A 25,761-nucleotide genomic window follows, 5' to 3' on the forward strand; every position below is an offset into this window, starting at 1 on the left:
AAAATTTTTTGTGTGAGTATCTGTACGGGACCAAAGTTGTTAATCAGCTTTAAAAAGTCTATTATATGTATAAGATTTTTCGTGTGAGTACCTTAGTAACCACAGAAAGAAAAATTACCTCAAATACACAAATGAGAAAGAGAAAGGAATCAAAGTTTAGCACTGCAGAAAACCACCAAAACAACAAAAGAGGAAGAAAAGAACAAAGGATATATAAATCAGAAAATAATTTTTAAAATAGCAGGAGTAAGTCTTTGCCTATCAATAATAACCTTGGGCTAGGTGTGGTGGCTCACACCTGTAATCCCAGCACTTTGGGAGGCCAAGGGGGCATGGATCACAAGGTCAAGAGATCGAGACCATCCTGGCCAACATGGTGAAACCCTGTCTCTACTAAACATACAAAAATTAGCTGGGCGTGGTAGCACGTGCCTGTGATCCCAGCTACTCAAGAGGCTGAGGCAGGAGACTCGCTAGAGCCCGGAAGGTGGAAGTTGCAGTGAGCTGGGACTGTGCCACTGCACTCCAGCCTGGCAACAGAGCCAGACTCCTCCTCTAATAATAATAATAATAACCTTGAATGTAAATAGATTAAATTTTCCAGTTAAAGATATAAAGTGGCTGAATGGATTTAGAAAATAAAACCTGCAACACCATCCAACTACATGGTGCCTGCAGGAGACTCACTTAACATGCAAGGTCACACAAAAACTAATGTGGAGGGATGGAAAAAGTTATCCCATGCAAATGGAAACCAAAGGAGAACACGAGTAGCTATACTTAGATAACACAGACTTTAAGTCAAAACTGCAAAAAGGAAGTCATTATATAACAATTAATATAACAATTTTAAATATATATGCAACTAACACCAGAATACCCAAATACATAAAGCAAATATTATTAGATCTATACGGAGAAATAGACTGCAATACAACAATAATAGGGGATTTCAGCACTCCACTTTTGGCAATGGACCAATCATCCAGAAAATCAGCAACATTAAACTGCAAAATAGACCAAATGGACCTAACAGACATTGACAGAATATTCCCCCAAAACACAGCAGAATACACATTTTTCCTCAATAACGCATGAAACACGCTCCCGATCAGGCTAAAGGCTTGCTATTGTTCCCACACAGCTAAGTGCCCAGGTTCATCCTAATCGAGCTGAGCACTAGTCACTGGGTTCCACGGTGACCCACGGCTTCTAATAGAGCTATAACACTCACCGCATGGCCCAAGGTTCCATTCCTTGGAATCCATGAGGCGGAGAACCCCAGGTCAGAGAACTGGAGGTTTGCCACCATGTTGGAAACGGCCCACCACCATTTTGGAAGCTACCGGCCACCATCTTGGGAGCTCTGGAATCAAGGACCCCCAGTATAACAGTATCACTTTGGGGGGTTTAGGGAGGCAGGCTTTGAAGTACTATGCAGTTTTATTTTCCTTGTCTCTCACAATATATCCATGTGTGTTGTCCTCTGAAGTGTGTTTAAGTGGCATTAATTAGATTCGACAACTAGGTGGGGACAACATATATGCCTTCATACTCTCAACTTCTAAATGGCTCTGATTTGTTAAATGACATGAATTTTATGTATGTATGTATGCATGTATGTATTCATGTATTTTTGAGATGGAGTCTCGCTCTGTTGCCCGGGCTGGAGTGCAGTGGCACAATCTCAGCTCACTGCAACCTCCACCTCCTGGGTTCAAGCAATTCTCCTGCCTCAGCCTCCCGAGTAGCTGGGACTACAGGCATGTGCCACTATGCCAGCTAATTTTTTGTATTTTTAGTAGAGACAGGGTTTTACCATGTTGGCCAGGCTGGTCTTGAACTCCTGGCCTCAGGTGATCCACCCACATTGGCCTCCCAAAGTGCTGGGATTACAGGTGTGAGCCATCGCGCCTAGCCATGAATTTTAATCTAGTTTCTTCGGCAAAGTGTTAGCCAGTAAAATGTTCTTAAGGCCAAGAAGATAACTACATTGTTTTCAATGTTTAAATCCAAAGGATTCTCTCCGTTGTTGGAACAGTATTTATTAGTAGATACAATGATATTTTAGTTTACATATTCAGAGAAGCAGGCTAAAAAACAAACAGAGATGGCTCTCTGATTGTCCGTGTTCTTGACGTTTACAGGGGCACTGCGCTTAAAAATCAGCTTGCTTGAAAGGAGCAAGGCCCCAACTATGCGAATAAGTAAAAGCCGAACTGTCTATGCCATACTTGAGCTGGAACACTATCAATATTCAGTTTCTTCAACAAACTCCAGAAAAAATTCTAAATGTTTTATTGCCTTACTAATAAATAACAAAACAAAAACTAATGAATATTAGTAAGATAATGTTATTTATTGCTTTACTAATAAATAACAAAATAAAAACTTTGTTCCAACTCCACGCATTCCAAAATAGTGAAGTTTGATCCATGAGTGACCACAGCCATGGCCCCTCCATTAGCTTTTGATACTTTACTTGGAAGCAAGTTACTATTACAGAACATTAGGCTGCAAAAAAGAAACCACAAAAAATTTAAACAAGTGATACTCTTTTTAGCATCCGTGAAATAGTCCAATATATCTGAAAATGAAAAAGAATTGTTTTGAAATTATCTCCACGGTGACTTTGTTATTCTCAAAAGTACATATATTATATTACCTCTGCATATAACCTTTTTTTGAGGGGCGGGCTGGGGAGACCTAACAGAGCGAGCTGATGACTATGGCAGGTTTAAATAAGACCTTGCTCCAAGCGTGGCGTCGTCTTACTGCTTCTGCTTGCGGCGTTTGACTCTTTGCTTTCTGCTGATCCACCGCTTTTCCATGTCCTGGGTGAAACATTTGCTTTTATGATTACATCTCAACCATGTTGCTGCTTAGGACTGAATGTGAAACTGACCCCTCTCCTACTTTATCTTCTTTTTCCTGTGCTGTAACGAGAAATTTAGTGACTTCAGAAAATGTAGAGCCCATGCTGCAATAAAAATGTGGCAGAGTCAATGAATCTGAATTATGACAAAACCATAATCAACCATTAAGACTCCCCTCAGTAACTTTTTCCTTGGTAGATGAAAGTAGTCTCTAAAAACCAACAAGCAAACAAAAAAAAAAAACAAAAATAAAAAACTTTTCTTTTTAAAAAGTGAGCCCACCAAAATTAAGATTTTAATTTTGGGAAGTCATCACTTCAGCAAACTATGCTTTAGGAATTTTTTACTCTATATTGTCTTATTTCAGCTCATGGAAATTTTAGTTTTGTTATATTTTAGAGTCAATACTATTAAAGAACTGCAAGCTGGTATCAATTTTTTTGCACCTTCTTTTTGGTAACATGAGATACATATATCTATATACATGTTGGCCAGGCTGGACTCAAACTCCTGACCTCAAGCAATCCACCCACCTTGGCGTCCCAAAGTGCTGGGATTACAGGTGTGAGCCACCACACCTGGCCACATGTGATATATTTTATTTTTTTATTTTTTGAGACAGAGTCTCGCTCTGCCACCTAGGCTGAAGTACAGTGGCGTGATCTCAGCTCACAGCAAATTCCACCTCCTGGGTTCAAGCCATTGTGCCTCAGTCACTCAAGTAGCTGGGATTACAGGTACGCACCACCATGCCCAGCTAATTTTTCTCTTTTTAGTACAGACGGGGTTTTGCCATGTTGGCCAGGCTGGTCATGAACTCCTGACCTCAAGTGATCCACCTGCCTTGGGCTCCCAATGTGTTGGGATTACAGGCATGAGCCACTGTGCCCGGTCAATGCCATTTATTTTTAAAGAAACTCACAGCCAAGATATGGTATATATATGTGTGTGTGTGTGTGTGTGTATATATATATATATATATATATATATATATATATATATATATATTTTTTTTTTTTTTTTTTTTTTTTTTTTTGAGACAGAGTCTCGCTCTGTCGCCCAGGCTGGAGTGCAGTGGCGCAATCTCGGCTCACTGCAAGCTCCGCCTCCCGGGTTTACGCCATTCTCCTGCCTCAGCCTCCTGAGTAGCTGGGACTACAGGCGCCCGCCACCGCGCCCGGCTAATTTTTTGTATTTTTAGTAGAAACGGGGTTTCACCGTGGTCTCGATCTCCTGACCTTGTGATCCGCCCGCCTCGGCCTCCCAAAGTGCTGGGATTACAGGCGTGAGCCACCGCGCCCGGCATGATGTGGTATATTTTAAAAGCATTTAAATCACTATTCTGTTACAAGATATGTGCTTAACTAGTAAGAACTCTTCAGAGTTAAAGTTCCCTAACTACCAAAATACCAAGTATTTCTCGGACATCCTACTTTCCTGAAATTGAGGGAAGTCAGTCATGAGGATTTTGTTGAACAGCCAAAGAAATTAAAATAGAGTCATGAACAGTAGTAAGGCCAGTAGTATTTATCCCAAATTCAATATCGGATTTCTTTTTACCTTCAGAGGACATGCGGATTGGAACAAATGAAATCACTAACAGTTCTTTCACGTTTAGAGGTTTAGCGATCATGGTTATTCTCGGGCAGATAAAAAGGAAAAAAAAAAAACCAGAGGCTTAGTGAATCGTCAGAACCCTTGTGTGGTGCTGAAAATAAGAAACTATATTATGTTTTCAAGCTAGCTCTCCTCAAGTTTTAGTAAGTGGTGAAACTGGTTGGGCATGGGGGCTCATGCCTGTCATCCCAGCGCTTTGGGAGGCCAAGGCAGGTGGATCACTTGAGTCCAGGAGTTTGAGAGCAACCTGGGCAACATGGCAAAACTCATCTCTTAAAAAAAAAAATTAGCTGGGCCTGGTGGTGTGTGCCTGTAGTCCCAGCTAAGAAGGCTATGGGAGGAGGATCACTTGCCTTAGCCTCCAGCGAGCTGTGATGGTACCACTGCACTCCGGCCTAGGTAACAGAGTGAGACCCTGTCTCATGAAATAAGTACAGAAACTGTTTCTTTTTTTTTTTTTTTAATTGTTTCGAGACGGACTCTTGCTCTGTCGCCCAAGCTGGAGTGCAGTGTTGGGATCTCAGCTCACTGCAACCTCTGCCTCCCCAGGTTCAAGCAACTTTCCTGCCTCATCCCCACAAGTAGCTGGGATTACAGGCATGTGCCACCACACCTGGCTAATTTTTGTATTTTTAGTAGAGACAGGGTTTTGCCATGTTGGCCAGGCTGGTCTTGAACTCCTGACCTCAAGTGATCCACCCACCTCAGCCTCCCAAAGTGCTGGGACTATAGGCATGAGCCATCATGCCCGGCCAACTCTTTCATTTTAAAAGAAACACAGGGGAGGAAGATTTGTAGTTTAAGCTAAACAAGAGAGAAAAGGCACTTTGATATATACATATGAAGCACAGATTGCCAGTGCTTGCTAAGTTGTATCCCACATAGTATTGGCTGCCTCTTCATATTTACACCCGTTCAGCCCAAGCAGTGAGTGTGGAAAAGTGAATTGTTAAACATTAGAGAACTCTGAATATTGGCATTAAATGTAAATACATTAACTTAACATCTTCGACTTATCCTGAAAACCTTGCCAAACCGATAATGCACATTCTCCTGAAGACAGGAAAAGAGAACGCCCACAACTCTTCCTGTCACTCAGGGTCCTGGCTGAATGGACCCTCCTGTTATTCTGACTCTTCTCAGAGAAAAGCAGACTTGGCAGGGTGCGGTGGCTCACACCTGTAATCCCAGCACTTTGGGAGGCCGAGGCGGGTGGATCGCTAAAGGTCAGGAGTTCAAGACCAGCCTAGCCAACCTGGTGAAACCCCGTCTCTACTAAAAATACAAAAATTAGTTGGACATGGTGGCGGGCACCTGTAATCTCAGCTACTCAGGAGGCTGAGGCAGGAGAATCACTTGATATCACTTGAACCAAGGAAGGGGAGGTTGCAGTGAGTTGAGATTGCGCCACAGCACTCCAGCCTGCGTGACAGAGGGAGACTCAGTCTCAAAAAAAAAAAAAAAAACCAGACTTATGGTTGCTTCTTAGCTTCTTTCTAGAAGGGACCTAGGCACGTGCCACCAGGAGACCCTAGAGGACCAGCACAAAATGGAAAGCACATGTGCCTTCTGGGATGCAGCAAGCTGGGCGTTCTCCCAGCTCCCTTCACACTTGTACCAAGGCACCTGCTTGATCTGTAAGTAAAGCTGTCAGAGAAGCTGCAGCAAAGGTGGTGGGCTCCAGATTCCTAATTCCCTAAAGCAGTGGTTCTCAGCTAGGGTATTTTGCCCTGAGGGGGCATGTAGGAAAGTCTGGATACGTTTTTGGTTGTCGTGACTGGGGGTGGTATTGGCATCTAATATGTCAAGGCCAGGGATGCTGCTACACATCCCGCAGTGCACATACAGGCCCCACCACAATGATTCAGCCCCAAATAGGGCCAACGTTGAAAAGCCCTGTCCTAAAGATAGTCCAGGTGATGGGGTGGCTTTCAGCATTGCTGTAAATACAGCACGCACCTGGGCCATTCAGTCCTCCCATTCAATCCTCTAAGAAGTTATGTATATTGTTTAGAATGTATTGGGGCTGGGAGTGGTGGCTCACTCTTGTAATCCCAGCACTTTGGGAGGCCAAGGCGGGTGGATCATTTGAGGTCAGGAGTTCGAGACCAGCCTGGCCTACATGGTGAAACCCTGTCTCTACTAAAAATATGAAAATTAGCCAGGCATGGTGGTGCACACCTGTAATCCCAGCTACTTGGGAGGCTGAGGCAGGAGAACTGCTTAAACCTGGGAGGCAGAGGTTGCAGTGAGTTGAGATTGTGCCAGCCTGGGCCACAGAGCAAGACCCTGTCTCAAACAAACAAACAAACAAAAAAAGTATGTGTTGATAGAGAAGGTAAGTCCCCATAGTCTTAGGTTAAAAAAAACTAAAATTAGGCCGGGCGCGGTGGCTCACGCCTGTAATCCCAGCACTTTGGGAGGCCGAGGCGGGCGGATCACAAGGTCAGGAGATCGAGACCACGGTGAAACCCCGTCTCTACTAAAAATACAAAAAATTAGCCGGGCGCGGTGGCGGGCGCCTGTAGTCCCAGCTACTCAGGAGGCTGAGGCAGGAGAATGGCGTAAACCCGGGAGGCGGAGCTTGCAGTGAGCCGAGATCGCGCCACTGCACTCCAGCCTGGGCGACAGAGCGAGACTCCGTCTCAAAAAACAAACAAACAAACAAACAAAAAAACTAAAATTTCTTTAGGGTTTTTACCATCATCATCTTTTGAAAGGTATAAACTGAAATTCACTTAGTATTTTTTTTTTAATTTTCACATTAGAAAATCCAGGATCCAGAGCAAGACTGATCAAAACCTAAAACAGAAACAACTGTCCACCATGTTGAGTCTCTATAATAACAATTTTTGCAGGCAAGTTAAATGCATTAAAATGACAGAACTATTAAAAATTTCAGACATCACTCCCTCATTTTATAGGCAAAGGCAGAAATGCTCAGTGGCAAAGTTGGGGTATTAAAAAATATACATCCTAATGGTTCTCAGCTCCTAGGAAAAAGGAAGATGGTTCTTATTTTTACTTATTGCAGTGAATACTGGATTTATCCTGAGAATGTGTCCAAGAAAATATACAGATGCTTTTTGATCTAGGAGATTGAACTTGAAAAGTTTTTTTCCCGTAACACCTCTGCATGCACAAATTTAGTACAAGAGTCAAGCCTTAATCTGCACAGTGATGGTGTTTAGACTGGTACAGTGGAAATACAGGCAAAACCGGATGAGGAAAAAGGCAAGGGAATTATTAAGATGGACTGGACCCAAGCAAGGAGCACCTTAGTTGACAAGTTGCAAAGGTAAGTTCTGAGAACCCATTCAAGAGTAAAGACCCATCATCAAATATCCAAATGCCAGCTCGCAGGCCAAAGGACTTCCATACAATTTTGAATAGTCAGTCATTCATTAGAGGGAAATTATCCAGCTTGTTATATTTGATCCGCTCAGTACATTCAGGAAAAACACAGATCTCTGTTGGAGTTCAACATACATTACCTGGTCATCTGCACCACATCCTGTGTCTGAAAATTGTTCCCATCTTACAGGAAGAAATGACATTCTTGAGCCCTCCTTCCTGCAAATATCACATGATATTTGCCACCTAGTATTTCAAACGTCCCCAACCTGTGAAATATAGTTTGAGCCTTCAGAAACCCAGGCTACAAACCTTAATGCTGTCCTGAACAAAACCAGCCCTCTGTTGAACAATTTCTCCTTGGGTTAGAGGAGGAAAATGATCCCTGATTCCCATGCATACATGCAGGATTAAAAGAGAATGTCTGGGAAGAGGCCTTGGATTCTTATTTTATTTATTTTTTTTAGACAGAGTCTTGTTCTGTTGCCCAGGCTGGAGTACAATGGCATGATTTCGGCTCACTGCAACCTCCGGAAACCCGGTCTCTACTAATAATACAAAAATGAGCTGGGTGTGGTGGTGGGCATCTGTAATACCAGCTACTTGAGAGGCAGGGGCATGAGAATCACTTGAATCCAGGAGGCAGAGGTTACAGTGAGCCAAGATCATTCCACTGCACCCCAGCCTGGGTGACAGAGCAAGACTCTGTCTCAAAAAAACGAAACAAACAAACAAAAAAAAACCCCTAGGCAAACAGACAAGACATTACAAAGACCACTATGGAAGCAGATATTTACAAATACAGTCATATATTCTGTCTACTCCATCGTTTAAGAGACGGGAAATCCAGAGCTCAAGTCCAACCTACCTTAAACAAATTCAAACTATGTCATTACAAAGCAGCTTAATGATTACTCATATCACAGAACGGTTCATCAGGACATGTTGTCTACATAGCAACATCAGTTGGCATTTAAAATATAACTCATTTACAAATGTTATTTAATTTAGATACAATTGTGGGAATATGAGTTGGGGTAAAATGAGGGTAGAGGAAGGACAGAGGGAGAAAGTAACAGCCCCTTTCCAAAAGTGTCTGGGGTTGAGGGTTTCCGAATATTAGATGCAAAGGCCAGAGGAAGCATCTGAGGTGATAATCACAGTGATCTTTTTATTTTTTTCCCAAAAAGTAATGTTTTTTTTTTTTTTCCTGAGACGGAGTCTCGCTCTGTCGCCCAGGCTGGAGTGCAGTGGTGCGATTTCGGCTCACTGCAAGCTCCACCTCCCGGCTTCACACCATTCTCCTGCCTCAGCCTCCCGAGTAACTGGGACTACAGGCGCCCGCCATCACGCCCGTCTAATTTTTTGTATTTTTAGTAGAGATGGGGTTTCACCATGTTAGCCAGGATGGTCTCAATCTCCTGACCTCGTGATCCGCCCACCTTGGCCTCCCAAAGGGCTGGGATTACAGGCATGAGCCACCCCTCCCGGCCCCAAAAAGTAATTATTCTTAACCTGCTTCCCAGGCTGGATTTTGTAGCACTGTGGCTAAAACTTCCAGACACAGAGATTAATATGAGGGTGCAATCTGAGGATATAGCAATCTGAACATGCAGGAAACGACAATGTATATGCATGGAAACAATCTGAGGGCGTGACACCCTGGACACACAGGGTCTCTGATGCCTCGGACATCCTGGACACAAGCTGGAGTTTCCTTTTCCTTTTTTTGAGGCGGAGTTTCGCTCTTATTGCCCAGGCTGGAGTACAATGACACAATCTCGACTCACCGCAACCTCTGCCTCCCGGGTTCAAGCGATTCTCCTGCTTCAGCCTCCTGAGTAGCTGGGATTACAGGCATGTGCCACCACGCCCGGCTAATTGTGTATTATTTTAGTAGAGACGGGGTTTCTCCACGTTGGTTAGACTGGTCTCGAACTCCCAACCTCAGGTGATCCACCCGCCTCGGCCTCTCAAAGTGCTGGGATTACAGGCGTGAGCCACCGCACTCGGCCTGGAGTTTTCTATTAAAGCAATTCTTTAGATCTTTGTTGCAAGAGCAAATGAGGCAGCAGATAGCTACCTGCTTCGTTCAAAAGATCAGGAGGCAGTTTGGTCTAAACCAGTCCAGTATACTTAGTTTGAGGCACGGGGGTGGGGCTGAAAGGGCACCTGCCAGACAGCTCTGGGCTGGCCTGGGGCCAGCATGGAGAGAAGGAGGCCCTTTGGATTCCCCACCTTCTGTGTGGCTTCTGCTGGGTGTGGACATGAGGCAGGCAGAGGCCAGGGCTGGCATGATCAATTGGCATTTTGTGAATGGCTAAGTAGCAGAAGCAGGTAACACATGAATATGGTGTTTTAGAGAATAAATCCCAACCCATTCACAGAGGTTCAGTTTTCTTCGGTTGTACTACAAAAAAAAAAGGAGGAAAAGAAGAGGAAAAACAGACTGACGGAGAGGAGAGAAAGAATCGGGGGTGGGTGAGAAGTGAGAGAGAAGAAAGAGAAAGGATGGCTGCATCTCACGCAGCGCTTATTCCCAGGGGTTCTCCCGTGACCGCTCAGAGGATCCTGTGGGTAGAGACCGGAATGACAACTCTGCTCACTGTGAGGGATGGCAAGAGAGGTCTTGTGAACACTTTGGTCTCCAGCATCTGGGGCCTGTTTTCCTGCTTGGCCTTTTGGGTTATCACAGGAGGTCTTGGATCCTTGGCTTGGAATTTGGATTTGTAGTTTTGCACTCCCCGTTTCTGCAGAAGCTGCAAGGCAGCAAGATAGCGAATGTTACTGGAGTCTGAAGGGCACGCCAGGTTTTTCTCAGACAGGAGGGACCAGTGCAGACAGCACTGCTCCGGATCAGCCAGCAGGGATGTCCGGGCCGCTGGGGAAGGGGAGGATGGCGTGTCGTTGACCACAGTGTGTTTGGCCAGCTCACTGGGTCTCTTTTCACCTTTCCCATCTGCTGTTTTCAAGCCATATGCAGAAGCCAGACACCCATCCTTTTCCACACTCAGCACCTTCTCTTCTGACTGCAAGAAAGAGTTCTTACTCTTCTTACCCAGAACATCCAAGGCATTTGAAAGTGAAGCCTTCAGGGGTGGCAGAACTAGGAGGGCCCTGGAAGTCAGGGGGCCTGGGATGGACAGCCCTCTGTGGGCCCCTCCACTGGGGTTCCGAAGGGCCTTGCCCCTACTACTGTCCGGGATGGCCCAGTCTTCGGTGCACCAAATAAACTCCTTGATTTGCAGACTTTTTTTCTCTGTTCGAAAGTAGGTGGGAAAGCAGATGTTGCTAATCGCCCTGGAAGCGGTGCTGGGGCCCTGGGGGGCTGCCTGAGTCTGGGAGGGGCTGCTCTGGTCCTTCTCTGGGCCCCCCTCCGTAGGAGGCTTGGTCTCGAGGCTCCTGTGGGCCAGGTTAAGACACACCAAGCAGTCACTGCAGGCACCTTCCCCTACCCTCGCCTTTTTTGGTAACTTCCTCGGCCAGATGCAGGCAGCTGGAGAAGTCCTTCCCCACCCTTGGACCTGCAAATAAAGCAGCATGTTACTCCCCCAGCCAAGGGGCCCAAACTGTCCCTGCTCCAATTTTGGCCACATTCCTATTTTGGCAGTCTTACGTGAAACAATATTCTTATTTTTATTTTTATTTTTTTTACTACCCCTTCCCCTACCAGTAACTTTCTTAAAATTCATTCACTTAAAAAAAAATTCTTCAAAGTTTCAAAGCATGAAAAAAAAGTGTAATATCTTACTTTCACCCCTACAAAGTAATAACAGTATTTGTAATAGGATTTCTTAATCCTAAATACTAGCAATGGCATTTGTTAATACGAAAACACTAAGCAATAGTGTTTGTAAATGGCCACTTTGAGGTGCTGACTATATTTCTTTTCAAATGCACATTTAAATTCGAAGCTATTAAAATAAAACGAAAACCGCTCATACTTGGCCCACCAACAAGGATTTCGAGCACCGCCAGTCTCTGCTTCCCATACCTGGGGAACACTGTTGCTTGGAGAGGCTGGAGGGAGACCCGGGAGCAGAGGCAAGTCCTGGAACGCAGAGGAGCCCTGCATACCCAGGGACACCTACTCCCCATCCACGCCCAGAGTCCTCTGGCTGATCTTGTCACAGAGATCACGGTTAAAATAGGGTTGCGGCTGGGCGCGGTGGCTCAAGCCTATAATCCCAGCACTTTGGGAGGCTGAGACGGGCGGATCACAAGGTCAGGAGATCAAGACCATCCTGGCTAACACGGCGAAACCCTGTCTCTACTAAAAAATACAAAAAACTAGCCGGGCGAGGTGGCGGGCGCCTATAGTCCCAGCTACTCGGGAGGCTGAGGCAGGAGAATGGCGTAAACCCGGGAGGCGGAGCTTGCAGTGAGCTGAGATCCGGCCACTGCACTCCAGCCTGGGCGACAGAGCAAGACTCCGTCTCAAAAAAAAAATAGGGTTGCCAGATAAAAACACAGGATCACATTTTGGACATACTTATACTGATAAATGAGGTGTTATCTAGTAATCCTATGTTTAATCACTGGATTAGACCAAGTTTTCTTATAGTTTTATGCCCTTTTTTTTTTTTTTTTTTAATTCTTAGAGTTTTAAACATAGGATTCTATTATTGATTCTAAGAATTGTTTAAGAGCAAGCCTGCAGACCAGGTGCAGTGGCTCAGGCCTGTAATCCCTGCACTTTGGGAGGCTCAGGTGGGCAGATCACCTACGGTCAAGAGTTCAACACTAGCCTGGCCGATATGGTGAAATCCCGTCTCTACTAAAAATACAAAAATTAGCTGGGCATGGTGGGCACCTAAAATCCCAGCTACTCAGGGGGCTGAGGCAGGAGAATCACTTGAACTCAGGAGGCGGAGCTTGCAGTGAGCCAAGATCGCGCCACTGCACTCCAGCCTGGACGACAGTGAAACTCTATCTCATCGCGGGGGGAAAAAAAAAAGCCTGCAGAGTTCTGAGTAGGAACCATTAGGATAGAACCTCAGTTCTCTCAGGGAGTTCAGCATAGCCGTTAAGAAGTCAGGGTTCTAGAGTTCAGGAGAACTAGATCCAAGCCCTGCCTTGGCCACTTACTAGCCGGGTGATCTCGAGCATGTTACTTTGTCTTCCAGGTGACTCAGTATACTTATCCACAAAGCAAGGCTGGGAATAATATTTGCCTCATATGGCTATTGAGAGGTTAGATGAATTAATGTATCCAAAGCACTTAGTACTGTCCTGTCCACATACTAAGTGGTCATAAATACACACAGTAGGTGCTGCTATTATCATCAGTAATATTTTACCTCGATTCCAGGGTTTCTACATGTCATTGATTCTACATTTTTTGGTAATATTAACTGTTTTCGGAAAAAAGAGGCTTGCACCAAAACACTGATGTGCAAGAGATAGAAAAGCTGTGACTCAGAAAGATACTCACTGCCTCTTCCCATCCCGTTCCAATAATAAACTCTTCGGCTTTTTCATCTTGTTCAAGCGTAATGTCACTGATATCGAGAAGACAATAAACATGATTCTTTTCACTTCTTCCATCTGGACAAGTACAGGTTGGTTCTGTTTCTTCTGTGCTTTGAATTTCATTATTTTCACCATTTTCTAAGTCAGTCTCATTTTTCTGACAGAGATCCATTACTGCGATGGTTGCTTAAAGTTTTTAACATCTTCTTGCTGTTTGAAAACATGAATGGAACTTCGTTTTTAATATTAATTTTTTTTAAAAAAAAGCAATTCAATACTCAGGTGAAATATCTTCAAGACACATTCAGGAATATGGCCAGCCACGGTGGCTCATGCCTGTAATTCCAGGAATTACTTTGGGAAGCCAAAGCAGGCAGATCACTTGAGGTCAGGAGTTTGTGACCAGTCTGGCCAACATGGTGAAACCCCATTTCTACTAAAAATATGGCGGGCGCCTGTAATCCCAGCTACTAGGGAGGCTGAGGCAGGAGAATCACTTGAACCCAGGAGGCAGAGATTGCAGCGAGCTGAGATCGGGCCACCGCACTCCAGCCTGGGTTAAGAGAGTGAGATTCCGTAAAAAAAAACAAAAAAGGAAGGGAGGGAGGGAGGGAGGGAGGAAAGAAGGAAAGAAAGGATGGAAGGAAGGAAGGAAGGAAGGAAGGAAGGAAGGAAGGAAGGAAGGAAGGAAGGAAGGAAGGAAGGAAAGAAGGAAAGAAGGAAGGTAGGTAGGTTGGTTCAGGAAGAGACTGAGAACAAGTATTACAAAACCATCCACTGCCAACCACTGGCACTATGAAAGATAAGGTAGCCAGGAGCAATGGCTCACACTTGTATTCTCAGCACTTTGGAAGGCTGAGGCTGGTGGATCACCTGAGGTCAGGAGTTTGAGGACAGCCTGGCCAGCATGGCGAAACCCCATCTCTACTAAAAATACAAAATTAGCTGGGTGTGGTGGTGCGAACCTGTAATCCCAGCTACTCGGGGCTGAGGCAGGAGAATCACTTGAATCTGGGAGGCGGAGGTTGCAGTGAGCCGAGATCGTGCTATTGCACTCCAGCCTGGGCAACAGAGCAAGACTCTGTCTCAAAAAGAAGAAGATATGAAGAGACATAGGGAGAAGATGGCCATCTATAAGCCAAAGACAGCAGCCTGGAACAGAGCCTCCTCTCACAGCCCTCAGAAGGAACAAACCCCGCCAACACTTTGATTTTGGACTTTGCGAATCCAGACCTATGAGGTAATACATTTCTGTGGCTTAAGCCACTCAGTCTGTAGCACATTGTCATGATGCCCCTAGCAAAGTAAAATAGTAGGTGATGGTGATAATGATGGTGATAACCCTATCTACCATTAATGGATGTTTTTCTGGAAAATGCACTTGGCATTTAGAATCTAGACAAAGGGTCTGCAAAGTTGTAAACCTGATCAGAGCCAAAGAGCTGAACAGTTCCAGGCCTATTTATTGGCTGTGTCTCTGGAGCAATGACTTACTTTTCTGGGTCTGTTTGCCCATCTATAAAAAGGGCAAAAGTGGCTGGGCGCAGTGGCTCATGCCTGTAATCCCAGCAGTTTGGGAGGCTGAGCTGGGCAGATCATTTGAGGTTAGGTGTTTGAGACCAGCCTGACCAACATGTGAAACCCTGTCTCTACGAAAAATACAAAAAAGTTAGCCAGGTGTGGTGGTGCACACCTGTAGCCCTGGCTACTCAGGAGGCTGCGGCAGGAGAAATGCTTGAACTTGGGAAGCAGAGGTTGCAGTGAGCCAAGATTGCGCCACTGCACTCCAGCCTGGGCGACAAAGTAAGAATCTATCTCAAAAAGAAAAAAAAAAAAGGGCAAAAGCATAATACCTTCCGACAGATAGGAGCTCTTCCTGTGGACCCCACAGGCTGCAGAAATTAACTGGAATACGTGAGCAGTGACCACCAACGCTCTGGTTTGAGTGCTGATAAGCACCCATTGTCTTCTCAAGAAGTTCCTTGCTTGTGCTGAGAGAGAAGCCACAGGGGACACCCACTCCTTGCTTTCTCTCAGCCAAACATGACCCTGCCAGAAAACTAGTTTTTTTCTTTTTCTGTTTAGGAAGAGATCAGTACTTCTTATAACAAATCTGTTTAATTACCATTTTGACTTTTTCACATAGGCTTACAGTAGTTTTTTTGGTTTTTTGTTTTGTTTTGTTTTGTTTTGTTTCTTTGAGACAGAGTCTCACTCTGTTTCCCATGCTGGAGTGCAGTGGTGTGATTTTAGCTCACTGACAAAATGTACAGGAGTAAATTTTGTATAATTTTAGGTTGGAAGTTGTACCTCCGCCTCTCAGGTTCAAGCAATTCTCCTGCCTCAGCCTCCCGAGTAGCTGGAATTACAGGTGTGAGTCACCGTGCCTGCCCAACACTACATTTTTATAAGCACTTTACTTATGTTATGACGGTTCATGAGGAACTGTATGGATTCCTTGTGACTCAAAGCTAAGAATCATCCCTGAGTCAATTAACACAGTATTATTAGTCAAAAGGTCAGATTACTGCATACCGGATCACCAGATGCACCTTCAGAACCCTGGTGTACTTCAGGCAGAATCAAGACGCTCCGCTACTAAAAGAGAATGCTGGTGGTCTTTTCCTAATTAAAAAGAAATTCAGTTAGTGGATAGAAAAGCTGTATTTTAAGTTTCCCTTCTCAAAACTTACTACCAAGTTGTTGTCTGTCTCCCTCCGGTCGCCCAGGCTGGAGTGCAGTGGTGTGATCTCAACTCACTACAACCTCCGCCTCCCGGGTTCAAGCAATTCTCCTGCCTCAGCCTCCCAGGTAGCTAAGACTACAGGCGCCTGCCATCACGCCTGGCTAATTTTTTTGTAACTGTCAAGTTTTATTACCCATTCTTGTCTTCCAGCTCATGTTAGCAGATGACACACAGAAACGTACAAGAATCAATAGAAGATCAAAGAAAAGAGTGGATGTGTGATTCCTTGCAATTTGTATGCAGTTTTACTTTTATGTTGGAATGCAGACATCTATATTCATATAATATTTTCTGGTAGTAAAATTATGCCTGACTTACAGATTTGACGTAAATCAAGAGCTCATGCCATCCCATTTCTTGGCTTTCACTGAACTTTACAACCTGATTCAGTTTGAGAATCACCAGGATAAAGCATACATCAAAGTCCATACTAACGTTTTCCACCACATCAAGAAAACACAAAGATCACAATGAACATGTTGCCATGGAGACGCATTTGCTGATACAACTGTAAAATTGGATTTAGAGTACAAAGCAGGAAAGCTCAAAGATGTAGGCCAGAAGGTATTAAACTCTATTACAGGCTATTAAAGTGATTAGAACCAACATGTACAAAAGAAATAGTTGACTCAGATCCAAGCCCCCGAAGTGCATGTTTGGATAAACAAGAATAAACCCAAAGAAAAATTGATGAAAGAACTTAATATATTTGGAAATGAAATAAATGAGAGCCTAAAAAATATAGCCTATGGAAATTTACCATAATCCAGAAAATATCTTTTCTAGCAGCATTTAAAGACAGACACGAAAAGGAAATGATCAGCCAAAGAACTGTAAAGTAGTTTATTTTCTTTTACCAATAATATGATTTGCTTCAAAATAATGTGAGGTTGAGGTTAGGGAGGGAATAATGAAACCAAAGTGCCCTTAAGTTCTGTTTGTTGTAGATGGGTATGAGGACATGGAGATTAATCGTACTATTATATTTTTATGTAAGCATGAAATGTCTCATAATAAAACTTTTAAAGCCATGATGTTATCGGAGAGCTTCAAGAAATGAAATGTGGAATAATGATAGAAGCCAGGGTACAATGAATTTTGACCTTAAGCAAACTGAAGTAAATGTGGTTTTTTGTTTGTTTGTTTTGTTTTGTTTTGTTTTGAGACACTTGCTCTGTTGCCCAGGTTGGAGTGCACTGGTGCAGTCTCAGATCACTGCAACCTCTGCCTCCTGGGTTCAAGCGATTCTCCTGTCTCAGCCTCCCGAGTAGCTGGGATTACAGGCATGTGTCACCATGCAGGGCTAATTACTTTTAGTAGATCTATTTTTAGTAGAAACGGAGTTTCACCATGTTGGCCAGGCTGGTCTTGAACTCCTGACCCCAGGTGATCCACCCACCTCAGCCTCCCAAAGAAATGTATCAATGAATGGATAACATGGTTTGTGTAATTTTAAGTTAAAGACCTCGAACAAGGACTTATTGAAAAAAAAAAACACAGATGTACAAAAAAGATACATCAGATAATAGGATTTATAAAAGTGATTCAGAGGAACTCCAGAAATATTTGTCCAATTATTCTTAAGTCACAGTACACAAGGCCTTCTCATTGAATTTATTGAACAACCAAAGGAACAGGTGTAAATGCAGAAAAGAACAGACATTACTATTTGGATCTGTGACACTATGTTGAGATCATGTAATTTGTTAATGAACTGGGAAGTACACAGACTATCAAATGCTCCTTTGTTATACATCTGACAAAGTTAATGTAGCTTTAACACCTTAACCAATCTATAATTCAGAGTACTTACTCCTGAAATGGATAAAGACAACCATTAAGCTACCACAGTCAACAGTAGAGGCATACCAGTTGAATACAGCAAAAGGACATGTTTTCTGTCATGTGTTGTATAAAAGTTAAAGTTGGAAAAGACGGGGAGAAATCAATGTAAACTGAGAACAATGAACATATCTCCTATTTACAAATAAGTAACACTGCCCAAAGAAAAATCTGTGTGGAAAGAGACCACCCGACCAAGAACATAAAGGAATTTCCAAAGGCCTGGTAGCTGAAAAGAAGTGAAGGGATAGCAGAAGAAATGACCATGCCATACAGTACAGAAAGGGCCTTTGAATTTCTTTATATATATATTTTTTGAGATGGGGTCTCACTATATTGACCAGGCTGGTCTCAAACTCCTGGCCTCAAGTGATCCTCTCATTTTGGCTTCCCAAAGTGCTGGGATTACAGATGTGAGCCTAGCCTTTCTTTGCATATATATATATAAATATACACACACACACATATACACACACACACACACATATATATACACTTTTTTTTTTTTTAGACCAAGTCTCGCTCTGTCACCCAGGCTGGAGTGCAATGGCATGATTCTGCCTCACTGCAACCTCTGCCTCCTGGGTTCAAGTGATTCTCATGCCTCAGCCTCCCAAGCAGCTGGGATTTCAGGCACATGCCTCCATGCCCAGCTAATTTTTTTTTCTTTTTTTTTTTTTTGAGACAGAGTCTTGCTCTGTCGCTCAGGCTGGAGTGCAGTGGTGCAATCTTGGCTCACTGCAAGCTCCGCCTCCCGGGTTCACGCCATTCTCCTGCCTCAGCCTCCTGAGTAGCTGGGACTACAGGTGCCCGCCACCACGCCTGGCTAATTTTTTGTATTTTTAGTAGAGATGGAGTTTCACCACGTTGGCCAGGCTGGTCATGAACTCCTGACCGCAGGTGATCACCCGCCTCGGCCTCCCAAAGTGCTGGGATTATAAACATAAGCCACCATGCCTGGCCCTTCATATTGTTTTGATAAAGAAGGTAATAATGTGGCTACTTTATTATTTTAATGAAAATAAGATTAGAAATGAATTTATTAAAAAAAAAATAGAACTCTGATTTTGTGTTTGCTTGTTTTTGATTTATGTCTTTTTTGCCCCAGATAGGACTCAAGCTGCCAGGCTCTTTTTGAAGAAGGCTGCAGTGGGTACACTTTGAGTTAGGAGGAGTACTATCCATCAGTCTTGACTTCCTAGCATTAGTCAAGACAGGCAAGGATGGACTGCAACAACATGCAGCCCTATTTCTCTTCCAGTGGTTAAAAAAACATAGGCTTCTTTCTAACTCATGCTGTAGATTCATTGTATGATGTCTGGGACTCTGTTCCACATTGTCCTCACTCCTGAATGTGAACTGACGGAGGCTGTGCCATCGGAAACCACAGCCCACTGTGATGCCGAGTGTGATGGCAAACATGGCTCTTAGATGTTTCTTCCTGGAAGTCACTCATTTGACTTCAGTTCATATGTCATTAGCCTGGAGTAAATCACGGACATTGCCTAACTTTAAGGAGAAGCAGGGCTAATACTTCCTTCTACATCTCCAGGAGGAGTAAGAAGCCAGATTTTGGTGACTTCACAGAGCCTTGTGACTAGCCTGGTCAACAGACTGTGAGTGGAACTGATGTGTGTCACTTCCTGGATGAGGCAGTGAATAGGTAACATCCTCCTTCAGTTCTCTCTTATCTTCCCACGATGACCTTGGGGGTCACATGTTGAGTTAGCAGCACCACAGAATGGAAGAAGCCTAGATTTTGAGTCACAGCTTTGAGAAATGCCCCCATAAACCCTCATCAGACTGTGCATGGATGAGAAAAAGCTTAATGACTCCAGCCATGAGATTTGAGGAACTGCTTGTTGCTATACCACAGTCTGTCCTATACAGGTAAGTAAAGTTACTGAGATTGTGTCAGAGCTGAGATTACAAGGCCAGGTGGGACTCTGACTGTGAGGGGTTGTTCATGTCATGATTATATCTGATGCAAAAAAAAAAAGAAAAAAGAAAAGCAACTAGCTATAACATACTTTTTATTTACTATTTTTTTTATTTTTATTGAGATGGAGTTTTACTCTTGTTGCCCGGGCTGGAGTGCAAGTGTGCAATCTTGGCTCACTGCAACCTCTGCCTCTGGGTTCAAGTGATTCTCCTGCCTCACCCTCCTAAGCAGCTGGGATTACACACATGTGCCATCATGGCAGGCTAATTTTGTATTTTTAGTAGAGATGGGGTTTCTTCATGTTGGTCAGGCTGGTTTCGAACTCCTGACCTCAGGTGATCTACCCGTCTCAGCCTCCGAAAGTGCTGGGATTACAGGAATGAGCCACCGCGCCCATCCTACTTCTTATTTTTTTATTTCTATGTTTTTGAGACAGAGTCTTACTCTCTTGCCCAGGCTGGAGTGCAATGGCATGATCTCGGCTCACTGCAACCTCTGACTCCCAGGTTCAAGCAATTCTCATGCCTCAGTCTCCTGAGTAGCTGTGATTACAGGCATGTGCCACCATGCCTGGCTAATTTTTGTATATTTTTGTAGAAACGGGGTTTTGGCATGTTGGCCAGGTCGATCTCAAACTCCTGACGTCAAGTGATCCGTCTGCCTCAGCCTCCCAAAGTGCCCAGCCAATTATAACATACTTTAAAAAATAACTGAAGAGTTACATACTAAAGGGAACTAGCTAAATAGATTATTTAGTCCTCTAAATTATAGCTACCATATAGGAAGTCACATGATGCTAGCAGAAAAGGACTAGTTTCAGGTGAAAAAGGAAAATATAGTTGCTGTTTCACAATAGGAAAATATAAAACATAAACTATTTTACCACTATAGAAGGGAACAGATATCTGTAGTTATTACGCTGTGTAAAGCCAGATTGGTATGTACCATAAATTCAGGCTAAAAGGTGACTATTAGAGATTGAAAGTCTCAGGAATACAAGTTCCATGTCTTTGGAGGACTAAAAATATGCTTAATTCAAAGATACAACTCTGATTAGAGGCAGAATAGTATATAAAGTTAATTTATGATCATGGAGAGAAAAATGGGTAAAAATACCTGTTGCAATAAGCTCTTCTAGAATGTTCCTGAAAGATAATGTGGTAGGCAGAATTCTACAAATTCTCTCCCCTCAAGATTTCCCACCCTAATCCCTGGGTGAACAGGATGAAATATAACATCCACAAATATTTTATATTACATGGTAAAAGGGACTTTGCAGATGTAATTATGGTTATTAACCAGTTGACGTGAAGATAGGAGATTATTTTGGATAATCCGGGTAAGCCTAATCAAATAACATAGTCTTCTAAAACAAACTTGTCTTAGCTAGCAGCAGCAGAAGTCAGAGATACAAAGCACAAGAGGAATTCAATGCATTGTTTCTGGCTTTGATGAAGTTGGGGGGTCACATCCCAAGGAATGTGGATGGCATTTAGGAGCTGAGAGAAGACCCTGGTTTACAATGAGGAATTAAACGTGGATCTCAGTTGCACAACTTTAAGAAACTGAATTCAACCAACAGTCTGAATGATCTTGGAAGTGGATTCATCCAATAAGAGTCCAGACTGGATGACTTAGGAGATCGTAAACAGATAACACAACAACAATAGAAAACTAATACAATAATAATTCAGCTTAAATACTTCTGCTTAAGTACTTTCAATGACTGAGTGCTCATAACTTGACAAGAATTTTTTTCTTTCCATTGGAAGCTCTAAAGATTTGAATGATCTCAAATTAAGTCATCTGCAAATCTGCACATTTTGTTCCTCAGTTCTGGGTATTCTTCTCAAACACAAATCTGAAAACATCTGAAAACAGCTATTATTTTGTCAGATACAAATCTTAAGTTCCTCATTATCTTAAGAATGCAAAATTACCTGTCTCTTAAAATGTGGTGCCTGGAACTGAAAGCAATACCTCAAAAGTGGTCTGACTAGAAATGTCTGCTTTGAAATCTGACTCCTTTTGATCTGAAATCTACATCTATTAATTAAACAAAGTTATTATATTTTTTAAAAAGTATAACCCAATCTTTTTTATTTCCTTTTTTTTTTTTTTTTTTTTTTTTTGACAGAGTCTCACTCTGTCACCAGGCTGGAATGCAGTGGTATGATCTCGGCTCCCTGCAACCTCCGCCTCTTGGGTTCATGCAGTTCTCCTGCCTCAGCCTCCTGAGTAGCTGGGACTACAGATGCGCGCCATCACACCCAGCTAATTTTTGTATTTTTAGTAGAGACAGGGCTTCATCATGTTGGCCAGGATGGTCTCGATCTCTTGACCTTGTGATCTGCCCGCCTCAGCCTCCCAAAGCGTTGGGATTATGGGCATAAGCCATTGCGCCTGGCCTTTTTTTTTTTTTTCAGACAGTCTTGGCTCTGTCACCCAGGCTGGAGTGGGGTGACATAATCTCTGCTCACTGCAACCTACTGGGTTCAAGCAATTCTCCTGCCTCAGCCTCCCAAGTAGCTGCGATTACAGGTGCCCGCTACCATGCCCAGCTAATTTTTGTATTCTTAGTAGAGACAGGGTTTTGCCATGCTGACCAGGCTGGTCTCAAACTCCTGACCTCAGGTGATCTGCCCGCCTCAGCCTCCCAAAGTGCTGGGATTACAGGCATGAGCCACCACACCCAACCCTATAACCCAATCTTTTTTTTTTTTTTTTTTTTTGAGACGGAGTCTGGCTCTGTTGCCCAGGCTGGAGTGCAGTGGCGCGATCTCGGCTCACTGCAAGCTCCGCCTCCCGGGTTCACGCCATTCTCCTGCCTCAGCCTCCCGAGTAGCTGGGACTACAGGCGCCCACAACCGCGCCCGGCTAATTTTTTGTATTTTTAGTAGAGACGGGGTTTCACCGTGGTCTCGATCTCCTGACCTTGTGATCCGCCCGCCTCGGCCTCCCAAAGTGCTGGGATTACAGGCGTGAGCCACCGCGCCCGGCCTATAACCCAATCTTAATTAACACTGAGCTCAAGGTGAACTACAACTTCTAGATTTTTTTTTTTTTTCACATGAATGGCTAAAAAGTCCTGTCTTCTTTACTCCGTAACCATGCTGTTGATTTTCTTTTCTCTTTTTCTTTTTCTTTATTCTTTTTGTGTTAGATGTAGACTCCAAATGCATCAGATCCTTGTAAAATTTCCCCTTTTGTTTTTGGACCATCATTAAACTTGCTCAGATAGTTCACAACCTAACTCTGACTTCCCACAGTTTGACCATTCCTTCTTGCTTGATGACGTCATTAATTTGACGAGGATACCTTCTGTATCTCCATCTACATCACGAATAAAGATGTTGAGAAGGACGGGTAAAGGATACTCCCCTCTGGATATCCCTTTCACTTGGACATTTGCTAATTATTCAAGTGCTGCAAATTCACCTTCACCTTACTCCCTATGCAATGATCTGGCCTATGTTTCTAAATCTTTTCTACAGGATTCTAGATCCATCCATTTAGATAGTTTTTTTTTTTTTTTTTTTTTTTTTTTTTTTTAGAGGAACTTACCAAGAGTTATAGAAGTTGATCTCTCTCTCTCTCTCTCTTTTTAAAACACCTATTGTCTAGATCAGGGATAAAGAATACATTCTGGCGGAGTGCGGTGGCTCACACCAGTACTTTGGGAGGCCGAGGCCAGTGGATCACTTGATGTCAGGAGTTCAAGACCAGCCTGGCTAATATGATGAAACCCCATCTCTACTGAAAATACAAAAATTAGCCAGGAATGGTGGCTCATCCCTGTAGTCCCAGCTACTCTGGAGGCAGAGGCAGAAGAATCGCTTGAACGTGAGAGGCGGAGGTTGCAGTGAGCCGAGATGGCACCACCACACTCCAGCTTGGCTAACAGGGTGAGACTGTCTCAAAAAAAAAAAAAAAAATTCTGAAATGTCACCTCCAAACGAGTAGTGGCTACCTAGAGCGTTGTATTGAGAAGGATCTTACGATTTGACTACAGCAGGAAAAATTTCTGGGGTTGATTAATTATGTCTACCAGAAAATAAAGAGTGCCACATGTTTGCCAGTCTGTCTATACAATCAGATTACAAATATCTTACTGTAGATTCCTATACCTGGTTGACAGATTTCCTAATTCACTAAGGGCGGGGAAATGTTGATGGACCAGAAGAAACCAAGGCCCAGGGTATTAAGTCAAACAAAACTGTTTATATCAAAAGCAGATAGATGGAAATCTTTCAAAACTCCTTATCAGCTTGCCCCAGCTTCTTATTGGCTCTGCACTGTGCCACACACCCTCATCTTCCTAGAAGCTATAGATTTAAAGGAATCTTAAATTCCAACCAGAGAAAGATGAGTTTCTGGCAGCCTCATTTGGAGTTTGAATGAACATTCCTGTGGGTCAGGTCTTTAACGACCTATGTTGAATGAAGGAATAATCATTAGAAATACTGTTAGCCATGGTGGAAGTTAAGTTTCTTAATACAAGACCAATCTTCACTTGTATGAACCAGTTAAATAGGTCCTGAAGACTGACCTGGGCATCCTGATCATGAACAACATAGTTTCTACAGGAAAATGAGGTGGGAGTCGCATTTAGAAACACACTGGAAGAAACCGAAACTTTGTCTCAAAGTTAAGCACCTGCGCCACCCAATTTGCACAATTTGTTTATATTTTCAAGAGCATAAATTTTATCCTCCTTGTTAATTATATATGCCTTCTGCTTATTATATGCCTACAGGTCACAGGAACCTCAAGTATTTCACAGAATGATGCCAAGGAGCGCAGTTTCTACACCATCCCTCCGGATCAGACCACATCTATTCCAATCCCAGTCTCAAACACTTCCCCTTTTTCAACTCCCATTAATGAATTCACTAAGTACCTAGCACTGAGAATAAAAAATTAAAGCAGCACCCGTCTTCTCTGCTCTTACACAGCTTACAGCCCACAGCAAAGCACAAGTCAGCGAACTCACGCGCTCCACCTGCCACCCCTAAAACCCAGGCTCATCACGCTCGGCTCCACCTCTTCATCTAGCTCCGCCCCTTCCTGCAGGCCCCACCCCTTTCCCATCAGGCTCCTCCCCTCATTCCATGAGCCTTTTTTCCTCATTCCATGAGCCTTTTTTCCTCATTCCATGAGCCTTTTTTCCTCATCCAGCTCTTCCCCTTCCTCCGCCAGTTCCTACCGTGCCACAAAGACGCCAGCCCTTCTTTCAAGCTATCCCATTCAGAAAAGCATTCTCGATTGTCCTTTCGAACTCATCCCTGTCCTCCGTCTACCCGCCCTTAAAGGGATCCGCCCTTAAGGGTCCGCCCCCAACGGCTCCTCCTCAGTCCCCGCCCACCGCCCCAGATCCCGCCCCCTCCCCAGGCCCCGTCCGCTTTGGGGCAGCCCCAGCCCTTAGTGCCTCTGCCTTTCGATTCCCCGCGTCAGAGGGTCGCTTCCTTTCGAACAAGGCAGGGCCTCTCGCTCTGTCGCCTTTGGAGTGGTCCGGGGCCTTGCCCCAGGGATGGAGAAATGGCCGCTCACACCCACCTGTGGGGCCGAGCGGATGGAAGGCCTCGCGACAGCTAGTCCCGGCCCGTGGGCGAGGGCGACTCAGGTCGCTGCCTGCCGGGCCGTTGCCCTGAGTTACGGCCACGCTGGGGGCGGGACCGCGGCGGAAGTGACGTAGCCCAACAAAGCTAAGCACAGGCGGGGCGGCTCGTGGCACCTCCTACCCGCTCTGGAAGCTGCCGCCGGAAGGGCCAACGTATGAGGGTCTGAGAAGGTGGAGGTGGAGGCCTACCCGGGCCCTCGGGCCGGCGAGTTCCGTGGGAGCGCCCTTTTGCCTGCTAGGATGTTTAGTAGATGCCAGGGTCTCCCTCGGCTCCCTGAGGAACCGCCGTGCG

General features: G+C 44.1%; 1 protein-coding gene across 5 annotated transcripts; it reads right to left on the reverse strand.

Annotated features, from left to right (window-relative positions):
• Nucleotides 1–2,338: 2,338 nt before the first annotated feature.
• C18H16orf46 (chromosome 18 C16orf46 homolog) lies at nt 2,339–25,544 on the reverse strand. 5 transcript variants are annotated; one of them, XR_011616607.1, is made up of 6 exons: nt 25,406–25,544; nt 15,855–15,944; nt 13,282–13,529; nt 10,454–11,371; nt 4,437–4,516; nt 2,339–2,936 (listed from the first exon to the last, which is right to left on the reverse strand). XR_011616607.1 is itself a non-coding variant. In XM_024795876.2 (5 exons), exons 3-5 carry the CDS (start codon nt 13,489–13,491, stop codon nt 2,913–2,915), a joined length of 1,152 nt encoding a protein of 383 aa, XP_024651644.2. In that variant the 5' UTR covers nt 13,492–13,529; nt 15,855–15,944; nt 25,406–25,544; the 3' UTR covers nt 2,339–2,912. The 5 variants fall into 5 exon arrangements, 1 of the variants encoding a protein (XP_024651644.2); XR_011616604.1 differs by lacking the exon at nt 4,437–4,516 and having other exon boundaries at nt 9,638–11,371; XR_011616605.1 differs by lacking the exons at nt 4,437–4,516; nt 25,406–25,544 and adding an exon at nt 25,056–25,177 and having other exon boundaries at nt 9,638–11,371.
• Between the last annotated feature and the right edge of the window lie 217 nt (nt 25,545–25,761).

Source organism: Macaca nemestrina, chromosome 18 (genome assembly GCF_043159975.1).
Source record: "Macaca nemestrina isolate mMacNem1 chromosome 18, mMacNem.hap1, whole genome shotgun sequence".
Classification (NCBI taxonomy): domain Eukaryota; kingdom Metazoa; phylum Chordata; class Mammalia; order Primates; family Cercopithecidae; genus Macaca; species Macaca nemestrina.

What these genes read in the sequence shown, in the direction of transcription:
- C18H16orf46 (XM_024795876.2), bottom strand. Translation starts at nt 13,491, where the DNA reads ATGGATCTCTGTCAGAAAAATGAGACTGACTTAGAAAATGGTGAAAAT. An exon ending in GAACGGGATGGGAAGAGGCA is followed by an intron (nt 11,372 to 13,281) that starts GTGAGTATCTTT and finishes CTTTATTTGCAG; the next exon opens with GTCCAAGGGTGGGGAAGGAC. An exon ending in CTCTCTTGCCATCCCTCACA is followed by an intron (nt 2,937 to 10,453) that starts GTGAGCAGAGTT and finishes TTCTCGTTACAG; the next exon opens with CACAGGAAAAAGAAGATAAA.